Consider the following 22,733-nt stretch of genomic DNA (forward strand, 5'->3'; position numbering starts at 1 on the left):
CAAAGTTGTTGCCGAATAAATCAATAGACCCATAACAGAAATGGAAAAGCTGCTCCAGTCCATAATTTTTGTTCAGGTGTGAGAGGTGAAGAAGTGGTTACTATTCTGAACACATCGCCCTGTAATAAATACTGCTGCCGATTTTTCAAGTGCTCTTGCCGTGACCTTTGTGAAAGGAGAAGGCCTTGGCAGCGCTGGGAGAATATACACTGAATGATTTATTCCTGTTTATCTCATCATCATTTCACGTCTCCCCTTCAGAGGAATCCATTTCAGTGTACAGTTTCATGAATTGTTTCTGGGATGCTCCTACAGTAGAGAAGAAATTCTTCATAAAATTCTTGCCACTTGCACTTGTCTTCCCTCCGCAGAAATCACCTACACATTGCAGCATCTAGTCCTGCTTGCTGTGGAAAAGCATCTTCTTAGATATGAGTGGGTGGGGGTTTCCTCTAATAAGGGAATGCTGAAATGTATCTTCCCTGTAGTATCCTTGTTTGTTTCCGCTTGATTTACAGTGTATCTATTTACATGGGGTATACTATGAGCCACTTTACATTAGGCTGGACACCCTTAGTAACCCTTACTCAGTAACACTAAGCCCTTGTACACACGGTCGGACATTCTGACAACCAAATCCGTTGGATTTTGGCTGATGGATTTTGTCCGAAACTGTTGCATACACACGGTCGGACAAAGTTGTCGGAAAATCCGATTGTACATAATGTGATGACGTTATTTCGTTACGACGGGACTACGTTCAGGCTAGTAGTCAGTAGCTTTGGTCTAGGAATTTGATCTGAGCATGCGTGGCACTTTGTCCGTCGGAGTAGGCTACACATGATCGGAGTATGTCCGATCGCAGCATTTTGTCGGAAAATTTTACGGACAAGTTGGAAAACTTGGTCCGACGTAAAGAGTCCGATGTAGACGACACACAGTCGGATTATCCGACAAAACGGTCCGATAAGACACATTCCTTCGGAATCTCCGACCGTGTGTACAAGGGCTTACACAGGTTACTTTTTTGTGTACGTTTTATTAATAGAATTCATAGATATGTCTGCATAAATGCTGATATTATAAGGTGTAATAGCTTATAATTGACACTTCCTTACTGTTCAGTTAAAGCAGAAGTATAGCAAAAGCTATTTTAGCTGTACCTCTCCTATAGATGACAGGAGTGCAGTTTGTTCTCCAATCCTGTGAACCGTTTTAAGACATTGGGCTGAAGTCACAGAGTTGGTCCAGGCTCTGAAAACATCCAACCATATGGTCTGGATCCACTCGTAAGACTGGACCGACAGCTAGCTTAGCCTCTCAGCGATTTGCTGAGAGCCTGAGCCAGCCCCTCCCGCCTACACAACCCAGAGCTTCAGTGAGCACGGGGCGGCAGAGCAAAGAGCTAGTGACTGACAGTCCCGGCTCTCTGGTCACAGAATGCTGAGTCTTGAGCAATCAGCAATCTTTGTTCAGTTCTCAGTGCAGAGTCGGCAGGGGACCGATGCACCTTCGAGATCGATGCTGCATCCACCTAGGTGAGTATAAATGGTTTTCTTTTCTTTTTTTTTTTTTAAAGTCCATACTTCTCTTTTAAATGCCCTATGTTAGCCTCTTAAAAACAATTTACTTTAAAGGATCTTCATGTCTACTAGTCTGTGATTTGTGCATATTTAAATGTTGGCAACTTAATTCTCCACTACGATCTGAAGGATTGGACTGATCATTGGTTTTTACCTATTCTTGAAAGCTTCGTAAATTTTACATAAATTTGGTAGCATATGTGGCTCTGTTCACTAAAAATCAATATATTTTTAGTAACACATAATGCATCATTTGAGGTTTTAATCAGAGACAGTGACTTTAAGGTGAAATTTTCTTCTGTGCTTTCCCATAGGAATCATTTTCCAATGGTGAACTCTATATTAAATGTATATTTGTAAAATATATAAATGTATAAACACACACACACACACACGCGCGATAATTCTGGCACGCAATACACAAGAGACCCTGACACCAAAAAAAAAAAAAAAAAATGCAAGTAAAAGAACAGAAAAATCAAGTATTTTTATTTAAACGAACATCAAAACTCACACAGGTATGTCTTCCCATGCAAGGGGCTCCTCACTACCACTGCAAAGACATAACTCCTGTAGCAGCCTCTTCAGGGTCCCCCCTGAACATCGGTACCTTTTTAGTCCTCCTGATAATGAAGTACGTCCCAGTGTTTATACACAAGCGCTGCCCTCAGCTCTGCTCAAGACAGCATGGTGCATAGCAGCATCTCTCATGGCTCCATTCACACACTGACCTTCTCATATGGGTGGGGGGCTCTGAGCTCTATCTCTGGCTCTCATATGAATGCAGCACACACCATTATTGTGCTTGCTACCCAGAAAACCTGGCGTAAACCACCATTTTACAGAGTAGCATGGGGTCACCCTGCTACAGTATAAGAATTAGCACCATTTGGAATTGAGTAATAATTATCAGTAAGAAGTACTAATGAATTTGACAATGATTGGCTGTCTGTTTTAGCCAATAATAAGAGAGTGTTGGCTAATAAAGTGACAAAGGTGCACAGTTATCGGATCATTTGTGTGTAAAGTGAAACATGAGCATGGGCCTTTATCTATGCTATTGTCATTTAGTTATATGCATTTTAACCCCACTCCCAGAGTGAACTACTAAAGGGGTTATCTATATCCACTAACAGTTTAATTGCATAATCTGGAAAGCTTCTTAACACTGCGGCCTGTCTGCCACTCAGTAGTGCAATCGTGAATTTAGCAGGCCAGTAAAGGTGACTTGGTGAACTCTAGTTTACTAATCTCCTGAATGAACTGAACCAGGATTTACTTAATACCGAGCGTCTATTCGTAAAAGATCAGAATACCCATTCTTAGCTAGCTAGAGATCAGCAACTCTTTTGTTACCTGTCTCCATCTACAGGGCACAGTGCAGGCATCATGGATCTCTTAATATTGATATCTCAAGTAAAAGTACCGTATTTATCGGCGTATAACACGCACCCCAAGTTTAGGAGGGAATTTTAAGGAAAAAATCTTTTAGGAGGGAAGTTTAAGGGGAAAAAAAAACAACTTACATTTATATGCCCATCAGTGTAATTTGCAGCCTTGTCCACCGTTTGCAGCCTTGTCCACCGTTTGCAGCCTTGTCCACCGTTTGCAGCCTTGTCCACCGTTTGCAGCCTTGTGCAGTCTTGTCCCTCATTGCAGCCGTGTCTATTTTATTTTTTTAAAATGCCACCGCCGAGATACAGAGCCGGATGTGTATCTCGGTGGCGTGCGGTAGTTCTCGGCGGGCCTCCAGCTGCCTTCGGCCCTTCTCGCCAGCTTTCGGCCGCCGAGAAGAGCCAAAGGTGGCCGAAAGCTGCCGAGAAGAGCTGCCGAGAAGAGCCGAAGGCGGCCAAGAATGGCCGAAAGCCGCCGATAATGGCCGAAGGCGGCCGAAAGTCGCCTTGAAGAGCCGAAGGCGGCTGAAAGCCGCCCAGAGACTCAGAATTTCGGGGGATCAGCGTATAACACGCACCCACGATTTCCCCCTGCTTTTAAGGGGAAAAAAGTGCGTGTTATACGCCGATAAATACGGTACCTGTCGCCACCTGTAAAGAATCTATATTCTAATTACTAAATGTTTTCTTATATACTGTACCTGTGAATGAGATCAACTTAATTTAAGTAATCTTATCAGTGTTCTTTAAATGTGTAGTACTGTGTACTTTGTATATGCCAGTATCAATTGCTGTATGTATCTTAATTGTCTTTAGCCCCTTGCCCACTTCTTTTACAAAATTATTTTATTAGTAGAAAAAATTGATTCAACAGATTAGCTTGACATTGTGATGTTTACATCAAATGTAACATAAAGAAAAAGATCCCAACAGAGGGACGCAATAAGAATTGTGCATAGTTCTCCAATACAATAGAAATTGTCGTCTTAAGTCCATAATGAAGAACACTCAATGCTCCGAACTATATCGTATGGTATTGTGCAGCGGAAGACTTAAATTGAAAGAAGTATATTATTGACCCTGGAAGGTTGGTTGCATGTTATCCATGGCTGCCAAATTTATTGCGACTGTGTGAGGCACGGGCCACCAGTTTCTCATTGATCATGATGTCATTCATGCAGTTTTATTTTTTAACTGCTTTAAAGCTAAGCACAGGAGTTTCCCAAGCTCTCGCAATGGTTAATGCAGTAAAAAGGTGCAGAGGCAGAGCCAATTGGCGCTCCGGATGAAGGAGTTTCAGGATTGGTTTAAAAAGAAGAGCCTCAAAGGGATCCCTTTTAAGATTGGTATGAAACATGTTACAAAGAAGGGTATAAACCCTGACCCATAGTCTACATACCTTAGGACATTCCCACCTAATATGGGCCATAGTCCCCTCTTGTGAGCAATCCTGGAAATAAAGAGGGGAATAGGCTGGATTGAAGTGACCTAGTCTAGCAGGTGTATAGTACCAACTATGAAACACCTTGTAGGCATTCTCCAAAATGAGGACATTTTTGGAGCTCTTAGAAAGGGCTATTGTCATGATCTGCCTATCCTCTGGATCTAAATGTCTTCCCAAATCCTCCCATTTGGAGGTGGTAAGAGTTCACTGGGGGTTTCCTGAATTAAATAATTGAGTAAAGTAAATACTCCTGGAAAATGTTGTCGCGCCCTGCGGAGACTTTCAAAAGTGGTCAATGTATATGAAGGGGGTCGGGCTTTTATATGTTTTTGGAGGAAGTGTCTAATTTGTAGGTAACTATAATGTTCCTGGAAGGGAATATCATGGGAAGATCAAAGGGCTTCAAAAGTTAAACAGAGAATGAATGTCCGTAAACCCATTATCTGTTCGCCATGAGAATTGCTTAGGTTTTTCACAACCGGGAGGAAATAGCGGGAAATTGGTAAGGTGCAGTAACGATAAGTGGGGGAGCGATATTAAACCTGCCGAACATTTAACTGAGTCCCACAAGGGGAGAGAATGGGTCAAACACGCCTCGAACCTGGTTGGGCAATGTATAGGGGGGAGCCAGGGTAAAGAGGAAACAGGAATAAGGTGGAATTCAACCAAGTCAATAGTGGCATTTGGTATATGTCATGGAGGTGAGATAAGGAGGCTATGTTCGCTGCCGTATATTATGGTTGGAGATTGGGGACTGAAATCCCCCATTGATCCTCCGAGCATATAAGACCCGTTTATTGATTCAGAGCCGACTGGGGCCCCAGATGAATTTCAAGAGTTTGCGTTGGCAAATTCACAATATATACGAGGCAATTGGGACTGGCAATACTCAAAAGAAATCTAGCACTTTCAGAAGATAAGACATACGAACTGCAGAGATCCTGCCAAACCAGGATAACGGGAGGTGAGACCAGGAGGAGAACATGTAGGTACGTTTTCTAAAAAGAGGGGGGAACTTGGCCTGGTATAGCCCTTCATACTTGGGGTAAGTCGGATACCCAAATAAGGCAATGAGGAAAGCCATTGAAACCGAAAGGTAGTTTTTCAGAGAAGCCAGTCCAGAATGGTAAAGATTTACTGACATTGCCTTAGACTTCGTTGGATTAACATGCAGGGCCTAGAGAGAGACGCAAAAGTATCCAAAAGGGGTAATAAGTTAGGTGATGAGATTCTGGGTGTTGTCAGAGTCAGGAGAATGTCGTCTGCAAATGAGATCTTATGGACAGAACCCGCGACCTCAAAGCCTTTTATATCTGGTTGTGAACGAATTGCCTCCGCCAAAAGCTCCATAGCCAAGACAAACAGGAGCAGCGAAAGTGGGCAGCCCTGTCGAGTGCCCCTCATGATAGGGAAGATAGAAGATTTAAAGCCATAATATTTCATTTTAGCCTGGGGAAGTGCTTCCAGCCAACTTAAAGAGGTACCAAAACCATAGTGACGGAGTACAGTCATAAGATAAGGCCATGACAGGGTGTTTAAAGCCTTGTTCACATCCAGCAAAAAAAGCATGGTTTTAAGAGAGTGGTTATGGGCAAGGTGTTGCAATTGTATAATTCTTCTTACATTTAACCCCTTGATCGCCCCTAGCGTTTAACTCCTTCCCTGCCAGTGATATTTACACAGTAATCAGTGGCTATTTTTAGCTCTGATCGCTGTATAAGTGCCAAAGTCCCAAAATAGTGTCAAACGTGTCTGATCTGTCTGCCGCAATGTCGCAGTCCCGATTAAAAATTGGTGATCACCGCCATTACTAATAAAAAAAATAACGAAATTACATAAATCTATCCCCTTTTTTGTAGACACTATACATTTTGCAAACGAATCAATATATACTTATTGCGATATTATTATTATTATTTTTTTTTACAAAAATAAGTAGAGGAATACATATCGGCCTCAATTGAACTTTTTTTTCATATATATTTTTTGGGGATATTTATTATAGCAATAAGTAATAAAAAAAAAAAAAAAAAAACTTTTTTTTCCCCCAAAATTGTCTTTTTTTGTTTTATAGCGCAAAAAATGAAAACCGCAGAGGTGATCAAATACCACCAAAAGAAAGCTCTATTTGTGGGGGAAAAAAAGGACATTAATTTTGTTTGAGTACAACATCGCATGACCACGCAATTGTCAGTTAAAGTGATGCAGTGTCGAATCGCAAAAAAAAAACTCTGGTCATTAAAACAGAGGGCCACCCCAAAAAAAAAATTACATTAAAATATTCCTAAAAATCTGAAAAAAAAATGAAAAAAACATTTTGTTTTTAACTTGCCAGAAATGGTTGTTGCTAGGCAGATTGGTCCTAATCTGCCACTTCCTACATTGCGGTGATCTTCAGTCTTCTCCTCCTCATGTTGTCTTCTGGGGAATGGGGCATGCTGTGTTCTGGGAACTGTATGTGTCCCAGAACATAGCCGGCCATTCACAAAGCGCTGCGTGACTCGCGCATGCGCAGTAGGAAACGGGCAGTGAAGCCCTAAGGATCCACTGCCTGTTTCCCTTAGTACAAATGGTGGCGCCGGGACCCGAAAGCCGAGGGATGGGTCGGCCTCGGGCGTCCCACATCGCAGGCACCCTGGACAGGTAAGTGTGCAACAACCATGTCATACTTGCCTGCTCTGTGCAATGGTTTTGCCACTTCTTTTGGGGTCCACTGCTGGTGCCTCTGGCTCCTCCCCCACCCTCCCCACCAATTGGCCCCATAGGAAGCTGCTTCTTATTGGGACACTCGTACGTGCTTGATCCCCAGCCAAGCTTTTTGTGTCTTTTCAGACACACAGGCTCGGCCCCACCCCCCGCTCCCTGCTCACAGGTTTTGACTCACACCAGCAGGAGGCAATGGCTCCCAGTGATCCCAGCCAAGCCTGCATGATGGGCAAGAAGAGTGGAGCTGCCGCCGATGTGCACAGCGTTGGATGGAGATCAGGCTTAGGTAAGTATTTGGGGGGGGGGGGCTGCAGGGGTTCTAGTAGGTTGCACATATGTGCCAACTTTGCCCATGGTGCGTAGTCCCAGGTAAAGTTGTGGATTCCCCTCATGTCTCTAAAATGCAGCCATCTTCTTCAAGCACCAAACTATGCCCCCGTTCATCTCTGTTTTACTCAAATTTTATCTACGTCTTAATTATAACCTACTTCAGTAACTACAGCATGATAATGAGATTTGTGTTCAGCCCACTGCAGGGTTTGACCCGAACCTTGAATGGTAGACATTCATGAACTGGCAAACAATTTGGTCGGTTCATGACCCCAAACATCCAGCTTCAAAAACAGTAAGGAGTAATTCATTTATTGGTGGTATAAGGACAAGGACTTGAGAACTAAATAAAGACACCACACACCTTTGTAATAATAGCTGTAACTACCTAGGTCTGTGGGGACATCAAACATTGAAGGATTTTACGTATTTGGCTTATTGCTGCCGATTAAAAATTTATTTTTGGCAACCCTGTTCTTCTTTTTTTTTATTTATTTTTTTATAGGGGCTAGTCGAGATGAGATTTTAAAACACTGGCAATGGCTGGAACAGAATGTTATGAAGACGTTGTCAGTATTTGACTCAAGTGATGACATAACCAGTTTTGTGCAAGGCAAAATCAGGGTAGGTATAGTTTAATTCATATTTGTTCCGATACAATTACTAGAGGTTACTGCTTTGCATATGTATCACACAGTACAGACCACAATGATAATGAAATAATTATGCTTTTGTATTTAGAGTATCTTTTGCAATATTACCCCGATAACCTATTGCACATAACCTCAATAACGGTTAACAGTGAATTTAAAGCAACCCTTTCCTTTACCATTGAGTAAAGAAACTGCAGTAAGATATGAACTGTTTAGCTTATAAACAACTCATTGGTGCATAATCATTAGACAGAAACTGCTCCAATCCACTCCCGGAGACCCAACTGAGTGTCACCATCTTGCCTTTCACATAGCATGAAGAAAGTAAAGTCAGGCAATCAAGACCACACTATGACTCTATGTAGTCATAGACCACACTTCAATGACTATTTACCCTTCCTATGGCAATCATGCTTTACTACCTTCTGCATACCTCATCAACCAAGGAAAGTGTTTAGAGCTGGGAGTGAGGGATAAGCTGTTCACGTGGCAGGCAATATTTGCATATCAGTAAGGGTCATTGTTGATTGGTTTTCGATACTCCCCCCCCCCCCCCCAAAATTCTATAGAAAATTAGCTTGAAGCCGGCCAAATTCAGGTCAATTTCAGATCAAATGCATCATCGATATGTCAACTGATGTCTCTCAAATCGATGTCAAAAGAATGCTGCTGTTGCCCATTAGGGCCTGTCGACAGACCCTAACAGTGGTAAGTCTGCTTAGTCTAAAAAAAATGTGGGGAAAGGGATGCACATGAAACATCTGATAGAGCAGATTACGAAAGTTCTACTATGTTTACAAGTTTTTGGGAATGGAAAAGTTTACTTTCGTAAACTCGTTTGTATTTAGGCCAATATGTATTCTTCTGCATATTAGGGCGGCACAGTGGTGTAGTGGTTAGCACTCTCACCTAGCAGTAAAAAGGGTCGCTAGTTCAAATCCCAACCACGACACTACCTGCCTGGAGTTTGCATGTTCTCCCTGTGCCTGCTTTGGGTTTCCTCCCACACTCCAAAGACATGAAGGTAGGTTAATTGGCTTCTGTCCAAAATTGGCCCAAGTATATGAATGGGGACCTTGGATTGTGGGCTCCTTGAGGGTAGGAGCCGATGTGAGTGTGCAATGTACAGGGATAGGGACAATTGTAGACACTCAGGTTGAACTGGATGGACTGGTGTCTTTATTCAACCTTACCAACTATGTAACTTTCAATAAGGAAAATGTAGATGTATTAGAAAAAAGATTAAAAAAAAAAAAAAAAAAAAAGGATTTAGAGAAGGTAAAAATAGGCTTCAAATGTGGGAAATGTCCAAATGCAATTTATGGTTTATCCTCCAGGGGCTCATTGCTGAAGAAGGAAAGAATTCATTTGTAAAAGAAGAGGATCCTGAAAAATTTCGGGAAGTGCTGATGAAGTTTGAAAAATGCTTTGGATTGCCAGACCAGGAGAAGCTGGTGACTTACTACTCATGCAGTTACTGGAGAGGGAGAGTACCTTGTCAGGGATGGTTATACCTCAGTACCAACTTCCTAAGCTTCTACTCCTTTCTGCTTGGAGCTGAGAGTAAGTACTTACACTGAGAAAGAACAAGCTGCTAACTGAATTAGTGTGGATTTGTTGGGAAGCTTATAGTACGTGTGTAGTAGTAACATGTTTATAAGCTAGACAGCTCATAAAATTAAGAGTAGTTATAGAAAAAGGTGCAGTTTTCTAGAATTACTGTGCTGTAGGCTTAGATTTCTCCAGTGAGAACCTCACCTGCTGTACCTATTCTATCATAGAGAGAAAAGAGAAGATTGAAAATTTTTAGAGCAATTTTACTTTTTAAATTGAAAGTTTTTAACCACTTCAGCCCCGGAAGATTTGACTGCTGAATGACCGGGCCCTTTTTTGCGATTCAGCACTGTGTCGCTTTAACTGACAATTGCGCGGTGTGCGATGCTGTACCCATACAAAATTTACGTCCTTTTTTTCTCACAAATAGAGCTTTCTTTTGGTGGTATTTGATCACCTCTGCGGTATTTATTTTTTGCGCTATAAACAAAAAAATTTGGAAAAAAACACTTTGTACTTTTTGCTCTAATAAATATCCCCATTTAAAAAAAAAAGAAAAAAATATATATATATATATATAATTTTTTTTTCTCAGTTTAGGCCAATAGGTATTCTTCTGCATATTTTATGGGGAAAAAAAATCACAATAAGTGTATATTGATTGGTTTGCGCAAAAGTTATAGCGTCTACAAAATAGGGGATAGATTTATAGCATTTATTTTTTATTTTTTAACTAGTAATGGTGGTGATCTGCTGGTTATCATGACGGCGACATTATGGCGGACACATTGGACAATTTTGATACATTTTTGGGACCATTGGCATTTATACAGCGATAGTAGTGGTAGTGAAGGGGTTAACTGTGTTCCCTAGGAGGTGATTCTAACTGAAGGGGGAGGGGACTGGCTGGCGAAAGTGACGGATTGTGGTTCCTAGCTAATAGGAACACACAATCTGTCACTTCCCTCAGAACAGAACATGGATTTGTGTGTTCACTTCTGTGTTCTGTCCCTCATGCTCGTGGCCACGAGCATCGGCACTCCTGCTGTGCAGCGCCTGCTATCCCGATTCTGCGAGCCAATGTATAGCAGTAAAATGACAGTGGCTGGTCAGCAAGCGGTTAAAAATGTTATCACCTAAAGTGGTTATAAAGGTAGATTTATTTTTATTTTTATATAATTATGCATTAAGGTGGAAACCTTCTGTGTGCCGTCACAAGGGCGCGGTGCCACTATCTACCCCATACTCATTACCATAGGGGGGTGGGGCTGGGACCTGGGGGTCCCCTTGTTAAAGGTGGTTTCCAGATTCCGATAAGGCCCATGCCTGCAGACCCCCACAAGCACTGCCAGTGTTGTGGGGGAAGAGGCCCTTGTCCCCATCAACATGAGAAAGTGAGAAACATGAGAAATAGTGTAATAACCTCAACACCATTAAATCATTATTAACAAAAAGCCAAAAACAAACTCGCAAAGTGCATCATTAATCCAGGCCACCACTGCTCCCTATGATCCTTCTCAATCACTCCATCCTGGAACCAGATCTCTGTGCAGGACAGACAGGGGAGCAGCAATTTGCTTGTATGGAGCCGTGGAGGTTGTTTGATACTAGAAACCTAATATCAAAGTACCATTGAGGAAGATCGTGGAGAGCAGTGCCAAACTTTCCTACTCCTTGTGGAAAGGGCGAGTATGTGCTGCTGAGAAGTAAGTACTGTATGTGGTTGGGATGGTGGGAGTGAATGGGAATTAAAGAAAACCTTTTGCTTTTGAGGCAAAGCATTAATAAATATTTCTAGACAACATGATAGATCTTGGTTGTTTAAAGCCAAGTTCAGAGTAGATCAAAAAAAAAAAAAACACACTTTAGTCCAGTTTAATTAAATGTAAATTTAATAAAAAAAAACACTGTAAATAAATCGCAGCCTACTGTTTTACATAGTGCTGTCAAATTGAGATTGTCACAAGTGGTGCAAAGAGCAAAGTGAGGCTGGAGCTGGTTCTAGACCAGGCTGTATATATTTATTTAACCTCTTGCCGACCACGCTATAGCTGACTGACGGCTACAGCGTGGCTCGATAACAATGGGAGGGCCTACATTGACGTCCTCCCAGAATCGCACTCCCACACGCCCCCCCCCCCCCCCACCCACCAATCCATCCATGCTCAGCCATCCCATCCATACCCAGCTGTACCCATCCGTACTCAGCTGTACCCAGCCATACTCGGGCATACACATTCATGCTCAGCCATCCTCATCTGCGGCTCATTCATCCCCATTCATGCTCATCCATGCCACATCCATGCCACTACAGTGCCCCACAAAAGTGTAATAGGCAGTCAAATTAGATGTGACATTTATGCCCCAATAACACCCGTGCTCCATGCATGTTGGGCCTCTGTATGTGGCCATGCTGTGTAAAAGTCTCCCACATGTGGTATTGCCATACTCAGGAGGAGTAGGAGAATCTATTTTGGGGTGTCATTTTTGCCATATACATGCTGGGTGTTAGAAATATTGTATAAATGGACAACTTTGTCCAAGAACTTGTAGAAAAAAATGACATGTTCAAAAGACTCATTATCCTCATGGATTATAGATTGGGTTGTTTTAGTTCCAAAATGGGGTCATTTCTGGGGCGTTTCCATTGTCCTGGTGCTGCAGGGTCTTCAAAAGTGTTAGAGCTAGTCAAGAAATTCTATGTATAATATATGCTCCAAGAACGCCTGATGGTGCTCTCTGCATGTTGGGCCTCTGTATGTGGCCACACTGTGTAAAAGTCTCACACGTGGTATTGCCGTACTCAGGAGGAGTAGTAGAATGTGTTTTGGGTTGTAATTTGTGCTATGCATATGCTGTGTGCGAGAAATAACCTGCTAATATAACAATTTTGTGAAGGAAAAAAAAAAAATCTCGATTTCGCAAAGAATTGTGGGAAAAAATTACAACTTCAAAAAACTCACCATACCTCTTACTAAATACCTTGGAATGTCTACTTTCCAAAAAGGGGGCATTTTGGGGGTATTTGTACTTCCCTGAAGAAATGAGATAGGCCGTCAGTTCATCAGGTGTGATCAATTTTCAGAGATTGGCACCATAGCTTGTGGACTCTAACTTTCACAAAGACCAAATAATATACACAGATTTGGCTTATTTTTACCAAAGATATGTAGCAGTATAAATTTTTATTCAAAATGTATGAATAAAAATTACTACTTTGCAAAATGTTATAACAGAACCTAAGAAAAATTAATTTTTTTACTGAATTTTCAGTCTTTTTTAAAAATAAAAAGCCCAACGGTGATTAAATGCCACCAAAAGAAAGCTCTATTTGTGTGGAAAAATGACAAAAATGTCATATAGGTATAGTGTTGCATGACTGAGTAATTGTCATTCAAAGTGTTAGAGCACCGAAAACTGAAAATTAGTCTGGTTAGGAAGGGGGTTTAAGTGCCCAGTGGGTCAGAGGTTAAACTGTATTTCCTTGTCTGCCTGACATTCTGCTGTATCAGTTACAGATTAAAGGCTTAAAAAAAAAGACTTCCGCCGTATGTACAAATTATAATGGGGGGGGGGGGGGGGACACAGACGTTTTTCATGTTTTGGCTTCTGTTTTGTTTTTTAAATAACAACAAACATGTTATACTTACCTGCTCCGTGCAGCAGTCTTGCACAAAGCAGCCCTAATCCCCTTCTTCTCGGGTCCCCCACCGGCGCTCCTGGCACCCCCTTCCTGTTGTGTGCCCCCAGAGCAAGCATTTTGCAATGGGGGCACCCAAGCAGGCCTGCTTCAAAGCCACTACTCTACGTGTAAATGCACACATAGGGCCATGGCTCGGCTCAACCCCCTCTCTTTCCTCATTGACTGTGATTGAGCCTCAGCCAATGAGGAGGGAGAGTCCATGGAAAGTCGAGGCGCTTGTGCACATAACTGAATCATGATGGGGCTCATGTGTTCCTATGAAGTAGGAACAATGTTCTTTCTCCTCCTCTAGTCAGCCACATTCCCCCCACAGTTAGAACACACACAGGGAACACAGTTAACCCCTTGATCACCCCCAAGTGTTAACCCCTTTCCTGACAGTGACATTTATACAGTAATCAGTGGTTATTTATAGCACTGATCGCTATATAAATGTCAATGGTCCCAAAAAAGTCACAAAATGGTCACAAAAAAAGTGTCAAGTGTCCTATTTGTCTGTCGTAATCCCGATTAAAAATCGCAGATCGCCACCATTACTAGTAAAAAAAAGAAAAAAATGCCATAAATCTATCATCTATTCACTATTTTGTTGACGCTGTAACTTTTGCGCAAACCAATCAATATACAGCTTATTGCAAAAAAAATTTTACCAAAAATATGTAGAAGAATATATAATGGCCTAAACTGATGAAGACTTTTTTTATTTTTTTTGATGATATAGCAAAAAGTACAAGATATGACGGCCTCCCAGAGTTATCAGACCACGCTGTAGCTGTAATTTGGCTATGGACCGGTCGGCAACGGGTTAAAGCAGGCTAGAATTAATGTTTAGGGGTTGTTTTAATGTTTAGGATGCAGTGAAAAATGCTGTTGAAATCATTCCTGTCTAGTGGTTCTAAAGGCTATAGTTTTTTTTTTACCTTAATACATTCTCTGCATTAAGGTAAAAAAAATCTTCTGAATGCAGTTCCCCTTCTCTAGTCCCCTACTTATACATACCTGAACCCGATGGTGATCCATCGTTGTGCACGAGAGCGGCCTCTCTCTGCTCTCTCTCTCCTCATAGGCTCAGAGACAGCAGCCGGAGACATTGGCTTCTGATGCTGTCAATCACATCCAGTGAGGAGGGAGTGGGGGACAGGGCCAAGCTGTGCTCTGTGTCAATGGTGGGCTCTTGGTGGGGTGGGGGAGGGGCAGGTGATCTGAGAAGAGGAGGATCAAATGATCAGATCTGTTCTGTGCAATGGTTTTGCACAAAGCAGCCAAGTATGACTCTTGTGTTTTTTAATTATGAGTTTACAAGCACTTTAACCTCCTCGCGCCCGCCCTATAGCCGAATTACGGCCGTAGAGCAGGCGCGTTCGTTTGGGCGGTCGTCCCTGGACGGCCTGATGTTTACTTCCGCAATGCGCGCCGCCGCGGGCGCGCATCGCGGAAGTTCTGTGTTCGCCGTGTCCCCCGGGGACAGGCAAACACAGATCGCTGTAAACGGCCAATCACAGCGGCCGTTTACAGCGTGATCGGCGTGTCCAATGGGAGATGATCTCATATGTAAACATATGAGATCATCTCACAGCGCCGCTCTCCTTCCTCGCACAGACAGTGCGAGAGGGGAGAGATGAACGGCTGCAGCGGCAGCCGTTCTGATTCCGGAAAAAAAAAAAATTAAAAAAATGAAATAAAAAGTGCCATCCGCCCCCAGCAGTGCCATCCGCCCCCAGCAGTGCCATCCGCCCCCAGCAGTGCTATCTGCCCCAGTGCCATCCACCCCAGTGCTACCTGCCCCCAGTGCCATCCACCCCAGTGCTACCTGCCCCCAGTGCCATCCACCCCAGTGCTACCTGCCCCTAGTGCCATCCACCCCAGTGCTACCTGCCCCTAGTGCCATCCACCCCAGTGCTACCTGCCCCTAGTGCCATCCACCCCAGTGCTACCTGCCCCCAGTGCCATCCACCCCAGTGCTACCTGCCCCCAGTGCCATCCACCCCAGTGCTACCTGCCCCCAGTGCCGTCAGTGCCACCTGCCCCCAGTGCCACCTGCCGTCAGTGCCACCTGCCGTCAGTGCCACCTGCCGTCAGTGCCACCTGCCGTCAGTGCCACCTGCCGTCAGTGCCACGTGTCATCAGTGCCACATAGTGCCATCTGTCATCAGTGCCACGTATCAGTGCCATTTGTCATCAGTGCCACGTATCAGTGCCATTTGTCATCAGTGCCACCTGTCAGTGTCACGTGCCATCTGTTGTCAGTGTCACGTGTCATCAATGCCACTTATCAGTGCCATCTGTCATCAGTGTCACGCGTCATCGGTGGCATGTATTAGTGCCATCTGTCATCGGTGGCACATATTAGTGCCACGTATTAGTGCCATCTGTCATCGGTGCCACGTTTCAGTGCCACGTGTCATCAGTGCCACGTATTAGTGCCACGTGTCATCAGTGCCACGTATAAGTGCCACGCGTCATCAGTGCCACATATTAGTGCCATCTGTCATCAGTGCCACATATTAGTGCCATCTGTCATCAGTGCCACCTGTCATCATTGCCACGTATCAGTGCCATCTGTCATCAGTGTCACGTGTCATTGTCCTGGTGCTTCAAAAGTGTAATAAATAGTCAACAAGTTAGATGTGTAACTTATGTTCCTAGAACACATGATGGCGCTACCTGCATGTTGGGTCTCTCTATGTGGCCAGGCTGTGAAAAAGTCCCACACATGTGGTATTGTAATACTCAGGAGGAGTAGCAGAATTTTTTGGGGGGTGTCATTTGTGGTATACACATGCCACGTGAGAGAAATAACCTATTACAATGACAATTTTGTGGAGAAAAAAAAAAAAAATGAAAAATCTTAATTTTGCAAAGAATTGTGGGAAAAAAATGACAACATCAAAAAGCTCACTATACCTCTTACTAAATACCTTGGAATGTCTACTTTCCAAAAAGGGGTCATTTGGGGGGTATTTGTACTTTCCTGACTTGTTCGGGTCACAAGAAGCGAGATAGGCCACCAGTACATCAGATGTGATCAATTTTGTGCGATTCGCACCACAGCTTGTAGACTCTCTAACTTTCACAAAGACCAAATAATATCCACTAATTTGGGTTATTTTTACCAAAGACATGTAGCAGTATAAATTGTGACCAAAATTTATGAAGAAAAATTAATAATTTGCATAATTCTGTCACAGAAACAAAGAAATATGCGTTTTTTTTCAAAATTTTCGGTCTTTTTTCATTTATAGCGCAAAAAATAAAAACCCCAGAGGTGATCAAATACCACCAAAAGAAAGCTCTATTTGTGGGAAAAAAAGGACAAAAAATTCATTTGGGTACAGTGTTGCATGACTGAGTAATTGTCATTCAAAGTGTGAGAGCACCGAAAGCTGAAAATTGGTCTGGGCAGGAAGGTGTTTAAGTGCCCTGTAAGCAAGTGGTTAAGTTGCTGAATGCAGTCCATTTTCATCTTGCAAAAAATGAGGCACTTATAACCATGCTGATGGCATTTTATATTCAATCATGCTGTAATATATTCCCTGTTAAGTACATATTACACAGTGTGGTGTAATATCTTCTCTGTCTGATATAAAAATAATACTTTTGGGGAAATGAGTTATGTATATGCAAAAAAAAAAATGTAAGCTGTTCATATTTATGTGTATTGTTCTACTCCAGTTAAACTGATCATCTCATGGGATGAGATCTCCAGACTGGAGAAGACCTCTACAGTTCTGCTCACAGAGAGTATCCATGTTTGCTCTCAGGGGGAGGACCATTATTTCTCTATGCTTTTGCACATTAATGAAACCTTCCTCCTAATGGAACAACTGGCCAGCTATGCTATCCGAAGACTTTTTGATAAAGAAAAATTTGAAAATGATCCAATACTGAATGATCCCCTGCAAATCACAAAAAGGTAAGCATTTTCATTAAGTACATCTACATGGGGACCTGTAACTTTTAAACTAGCTTTACGTCCCAAATTCCTTCCTCCTATTGTTTGCAGTGTTGCATTGTTTGGTGCTAATTTTGACAATTAAAGTGGTTCTTTACATTAAAGTGTTACTAAACACACAACAGTAAAATAAGCCTGTATTTGCAGTAAAGCATGCTCGTTATACTCACTGTGGAACCTAAGAGGTTAATCCTCCGCATTGTAAAAAAAGGTGGTTTGATCCTGTCTGTGATCTTCCCCTGCTTTTACTGTCCCCAATCCATCTGCTGATAGTACAGAGCCTTGGAGGCACTCTGCACGTGCTCAGTTTGGTGTGTATTGCTAGAAAGTTTTTTTTTTCTTTTGTTTTTATTTTATTTTATTTGGGAGGGTGTGTGTGATCAGCAATCAGCACTGTCCAGACAGAGGGTCAGGAACCATGCACCTCATAGGACAGTCAAAGGAGAATGAAAACTCCTCCTACAAGCTTTAACCAGTGCTCAGCCAGGTACTGAAAGAAATCACAAGACTGCTATATACTGCTGATGAAAAAAGGTATTTAGCAGTTTATATTCGCTAAAATAATTGCATTTCCATGTTCTGTGTTTGGAAGACCAAATATAGTGAATGTAGGGTCCTGGGTTTAGTAACACTTTAAGGTAAAAAAATAAATAAAAAAAATCTTTTATGTGCAGCTGTCGCCCCCCAAATACCTGAGCCTGATCTTGATCCAGCTCTGTGCCCAAGAGCAGCAGGACTATTGTCTCTCTCCTTCCTCATTGGCCAAGGGTTTCTGCTGCTGTCAATCAAATGTAGAGACAAGGGAGCGAGGGCTGGGCCCAGTCGTACTGTCGTGTGGCAATAGACATACATGCCTCACCCCATGATCATGCCTGCATGTGTTCCACCATAGGCAGTGCCTTCCTATGGTGGCACACGAAGGAGAGGAGGAGCCAAGATCACCGGCAGGGAACCCTAAAAGGGGGAATTGGGGCCGCTCTGTGCTAAAACATTGCACAGAGCAGGTAAGCATAACATGTTTGTTTTTTAAAATAACAATTACTTAATTTTTTTTAATCCTCCTGTAGTGCTCTTTTGTTGCTTTATAATGTGATAATGGCTTATTTAAAAAAAAAAAAAAGTGTTAAAGGGCAGCAGATATCTAATCTAGCATACAGGGATCAGTGAAATAGAAAAGTGAGTGAAAGCTGTAAAACCTACTTGCTTTCAATTTTTACCTTTTGAAAATACTTTAACCTGAGACACTCTCACAGAAGTTCAGAAGTTGCATCTCCATCACCTCAGAGGCAAATTGTGACAATAGTGAAGTCTGTTGGATCTCTTCAATATGTGGAGTAAATAGGGAAGTGGTACTAAAATGTATATGTAGGTGGTGTGGTTTGTACTTCAAGGCATATTTGTGAATAGCCAATTAATTTAAATGCAATTGTCTTGTATGTTTTAATTTATACCTGTGTTATACCTATAAATTCCATCTACAAACCTATTTAAAATCCAGATGGAAGATCTGACACATTAATCCTCTTCAAAGGACTATTGGCAGTTTTGTTTAATTTACCAATTCTTAAATGGTCTGAATTGAAGTTTGAGGAATACACATATGTGAGGCTGGGTGAATGACCTGTACCTGAACGCCACAAATTTTAACCCCCCTGGCGGTATTCCCGAGTCTGGCTCGGGGTGGAGATTTTATACCAAAAGCGGTAACCCAGAGCCAGACTCGGGACCGCATCACTGAATGCAGGGAGAGGTTACTTAACTTTACCCCTGGATCCAGCGATGTCCCCCCCGCTATACGAGCGAGCCGTGTCTCGCTCGATCTATCACAGAGCCGATCTCCGTTCCCTGCGAGCGTTGCGGCGCACGGGGACGGAGAACAGCGCCAAATTCAAAAAGTGACACACATATTACATACAGTATAATGTAATCTTACAGATTACATTGCTGTATGTAATTATTTCACATCCCCTTTGTCCCTAGTGGTCTACCCAGTGTCCTGCATGCAGTTTTATAATATAAAAACTGTTCTTCATGCCTGGAAATTGGAGATTGTCCATAGCAACCAAAACTGTCCCGTTATATCAAAAATGATTTTAGACCAGCTAGAAAACAGCGATAATAAATTGTAATCACTTGCAGAATTGAGCGATAGCGATTTGTGGGGAGATCCGTCATCAAATACTGAAAAGCGATGACAGTGACAATTCTGCAACTGAGCAAATTTCAGTGTTTTTGATTTGATTACATTATTGAATAATTTTTATTATTATTATATTATTATTTGGTATAATTATAGTTATTTATTATATTATAATTTATGATTTCATTAATCAAACTTTATCATACCCGGGATGTCTGCTAGACTCTGGTTTATTCCTAAGAATTACAGGACTACAATATAAAACGCCAAATTTTCATGCAAAAATAATTTTACTGCTTTCAGCACCTAAAATCCGAAATAATCGTACCGCCAGGGAGGTTAAAGAAGCGCTCCAGGCTACCCCTAATTAAAAGTCAGCAGTTACAAATTTTTTTTTTTCGTTTTTTTTTTTCACTCAAGCTGCTGGTTGAAAAAAACTCCTCTATGGGATGCCTTAACCCTTTTGCTGCCAGGCCCTGTGCTCCATTTTGTACACTCAGGTGGCCAGACCATTTCTGCGATTTTTTTTTTATTTTTTTTTTTTTTTTTTTTTTTTTTCCTTTTTCTTTATTTTTCACTCATAGCTTTCCCAATTCGTGAAAAACACCCCAGACCATATATGTTCTGAAAGCTCATGATCATTAGAATAAAAGAAGGTGCTAGTGAATTTTTTTTCTTTTTTAGACCCTGCGGTATTTGCGCAAATGTTTATCAAATCAATATATTTGCAAAAAATACACTAAAATCATTATTAGCAGATAAAAACACAGCAAATTTTACAAAATTCCTAATAAATATAAAAGCTTAACCCGTATTGAGTTAATACATAACAAATATTTGTAACTTTTAAATTGCGCCTTTTTGCGAAATAGTGAAAATTGAGCAGATGCAAAAGTGTAAAAATCCAAATTTCTCTAAAAATTTGAAGGTTTTAATTTTTCCCCTACAGCTTTCAGAATTTGTGAAAGACTCCCAAAACCATATATTTTCTGAAAGCATATGGGCTCTACAATAAAAAGAAGGTGCTACTGATTTTTTTAGACCCTGCAGTATTGTGCAAATGTTTATCGAACCAAAATATTTGCATAAATTTAACTAAAACCATTATTAGCAGATAAAAAAACATAGCTAATTTTACAAATTTCCTGCTAAATCCCTACTAAATATAAAGGCTTAACCTGTATGGAGTTAATAACAAATATTTCTTAATTTTAAATTGCGCTTTTTTGCAAAATGGTGAAAATCGAAACATACCCAAACATTTCTCTAAAAATCTGGAGGTTTTCATTTTTCACTTGCAGCTTTCAGAATTTGAAAAGACAGCTCAAACTAGAAATTTTCTAAAAGCACATGACCTGTAGAATAGAAATACTACTGTTTTTTTATTTTTTTGGGCCCAACAATAATTGCGCAAATGTTCATCATATTGCTATTTTCACTAAAAATACACTAAAATCATGAATATTGCACATTAGAATCAGCGTAACTTACAAAATTCCTGCTAAATTAGTACTAAAGCATCGTTCACATTTGGCACACTAAAGTGTATGCCCATGGAGGGCCATGTTTACCCACACAGGGATGCACAGGTGTTCCATGCATCCCCGTACAGGCAGTCCCATTTATGTCAATTGAGATGCAACGGCTACATAGGCATAGGTGCTGTTGCTAATCTGACATCCGTGTGGGTGTGGGTACATGACCCCAAACGCAGGCAGTGTGAGCTCAGGGACATGCATGCGGACTTGGATGTAAAATTTGGAGCAGTGGCTATGTTTGTGCAGTTGCAACATCCCAAATGTCATAAATGGAACTACCTGCACAGAGATGCATGGAACACCTGTGCATCCCTGTAAAGGTACGCTGTGTATGCTCTGTGTTAATAAGGACATAGGCCCCTTTTCACACAAGCACATGGATCGGCTCTGCCTGCCTGTTTTTTAGGCGGGCCCAATCGGACCACCCATTGTTCTCTATAGACAGACTGATGTAAATGGACATGTGTCCATTTTTACCCGCCTGCATCTGATCCAGTCCGTTAAAAACAAATGGATGGGGAGGGGGGGGTGAAGGGGATAGTGGAGGAAAGTGGAGAGGCAGGGGACAGGGAAGTGGTGGTGGTGGGGGGGAGGGAGAGGACAGTCACATTAAGGGTTAATATCTCTGATCAGCGGGTTATAATCCGCTGATTAGTTATAAGATTGTTCAGCAGAGTCTGCTGAACAATTCTGATATAAGCTTATGGTCATTGAAGTGACCTAAAGCTTATAGGAGAGGGAAAAAGGAAGTCTGTACGCCGTACTGACTTGGCCACTTACGGGCACTTTTGTAGGTCCGTACAGCGTACAGCAGTGATTTGAGCTTGGTGCAGAGTAGTACTGTGACCAGGTGGACTCCAACTAATCGTACACAGATACTTTTTTTTTTTAATAGAGGAATGGTTAGAACCAAGTTTCACCTCTGCAAATCTGTTATCTTACTAGGCGGTAAGACAGTGAAAGACAATCATGTCTGTCAGCTAAAGAGTATCAGAAAAAAGAATTTGTGTTTATCCATTATAGGCATGGAGAGCCTTATCTACCTACCTACTAACCAGAATGATCAAATAACACACCCTTTTGATATTCCCACTAGAGGTCTGGAAAGCCGTGCACACAGTGAACGGTTTACTACATACTTTCGACTGCCAAGAGAAGAGACATTGAAAGAGGTGCATGAATGTTTCTTATGGATACCCTTCAGCCACCTAAATACCGTGGGGAAGATGTGTGTTTCCGAGAACTACATTTGCTTCGCTAGCCATGATAGCAGCCTTTATAGCACAATCATACCTTTACGAGAGGTAATATCAATTTGCAGTAATCTTGCTACAGTGATAAAATAAAAGCTATAATGGGTAAAACGGTCATTTAAAATTGTGTTTTCTTTTTCATACATCATGGGACACAGAGTTAGGCTAATATTCATTACCTACTGGGTTATATTTCATCTCCAGGTGAATGGACACTGGTAGACCAAAGGTCTTAAGACAGGAAGTGATCCTCTATATAACCCCTCCCATTTTTTACCAGTGTCTGCAAGGTGGATGGCACGGTTGTTTGAGCTCTCTGAGCTCCAGGTCTCTAGTCCCACAAATGGTTCTTAAATTAATCAAGAGATTGACTGATCATATCCATTTGACACAGGCTCTATATGCTTAGATAAATGGTACCTGAGCCTCGCAAAGAAGACTCAGGATCTTGCGAGGTTTTGCCTGTAAGATGACCTCCGGACG

At 41.8% G+C, this 22,733-nt stretch overlaps 1 protein-coding gene across 1 annotated transcript in view; it reads left to right on the top strand.

Moving 5' to 3' along the window:
- The window catches only part of TBC1D8B (TBC1 domain family member 8B), a 91,232-nt gene that overhangs the window by 17,866 nt on the left and 50,633 nt on the right, over positions 1–22,733 (top strand). Inside the window, exons 3-6 of the mRNA XM_077485193.1 lie at positions 7,963–8,081; positions 9,448–9,673; positions 17,040–17,280; positions 22,094–22,301. Coding sequence (XP_077341319.1) covers positions 7,963–8,081; positions 9,448–9,673; positions 17,040–17,280; positions 22,094–22,301 — 794 coding nt within the window. The remainder of the gene's footprint in view (positions 1–7,962; positions 8,082–9,447; positions 9,674–17,039; positions 17,281–22,093; positions 22,302–22,733) is intronic.

Source organism: Lithobates pipiens, unplaced genomic scaffold, assembly GCF_037356315.1.
Source record: "Lithobates pipiens isolate NorthernLeopardFrog02 unplaced genomic scaffold, aLitPip1_a1.2 Scaffold_1, whole genome shotgun sequence".
NCBI classification, from domain to species: Eukaryota; Metazoa; Chordata; class Amphibia; order Anura; family Ranidae; genus Lithobates; species Lithobates pipiens.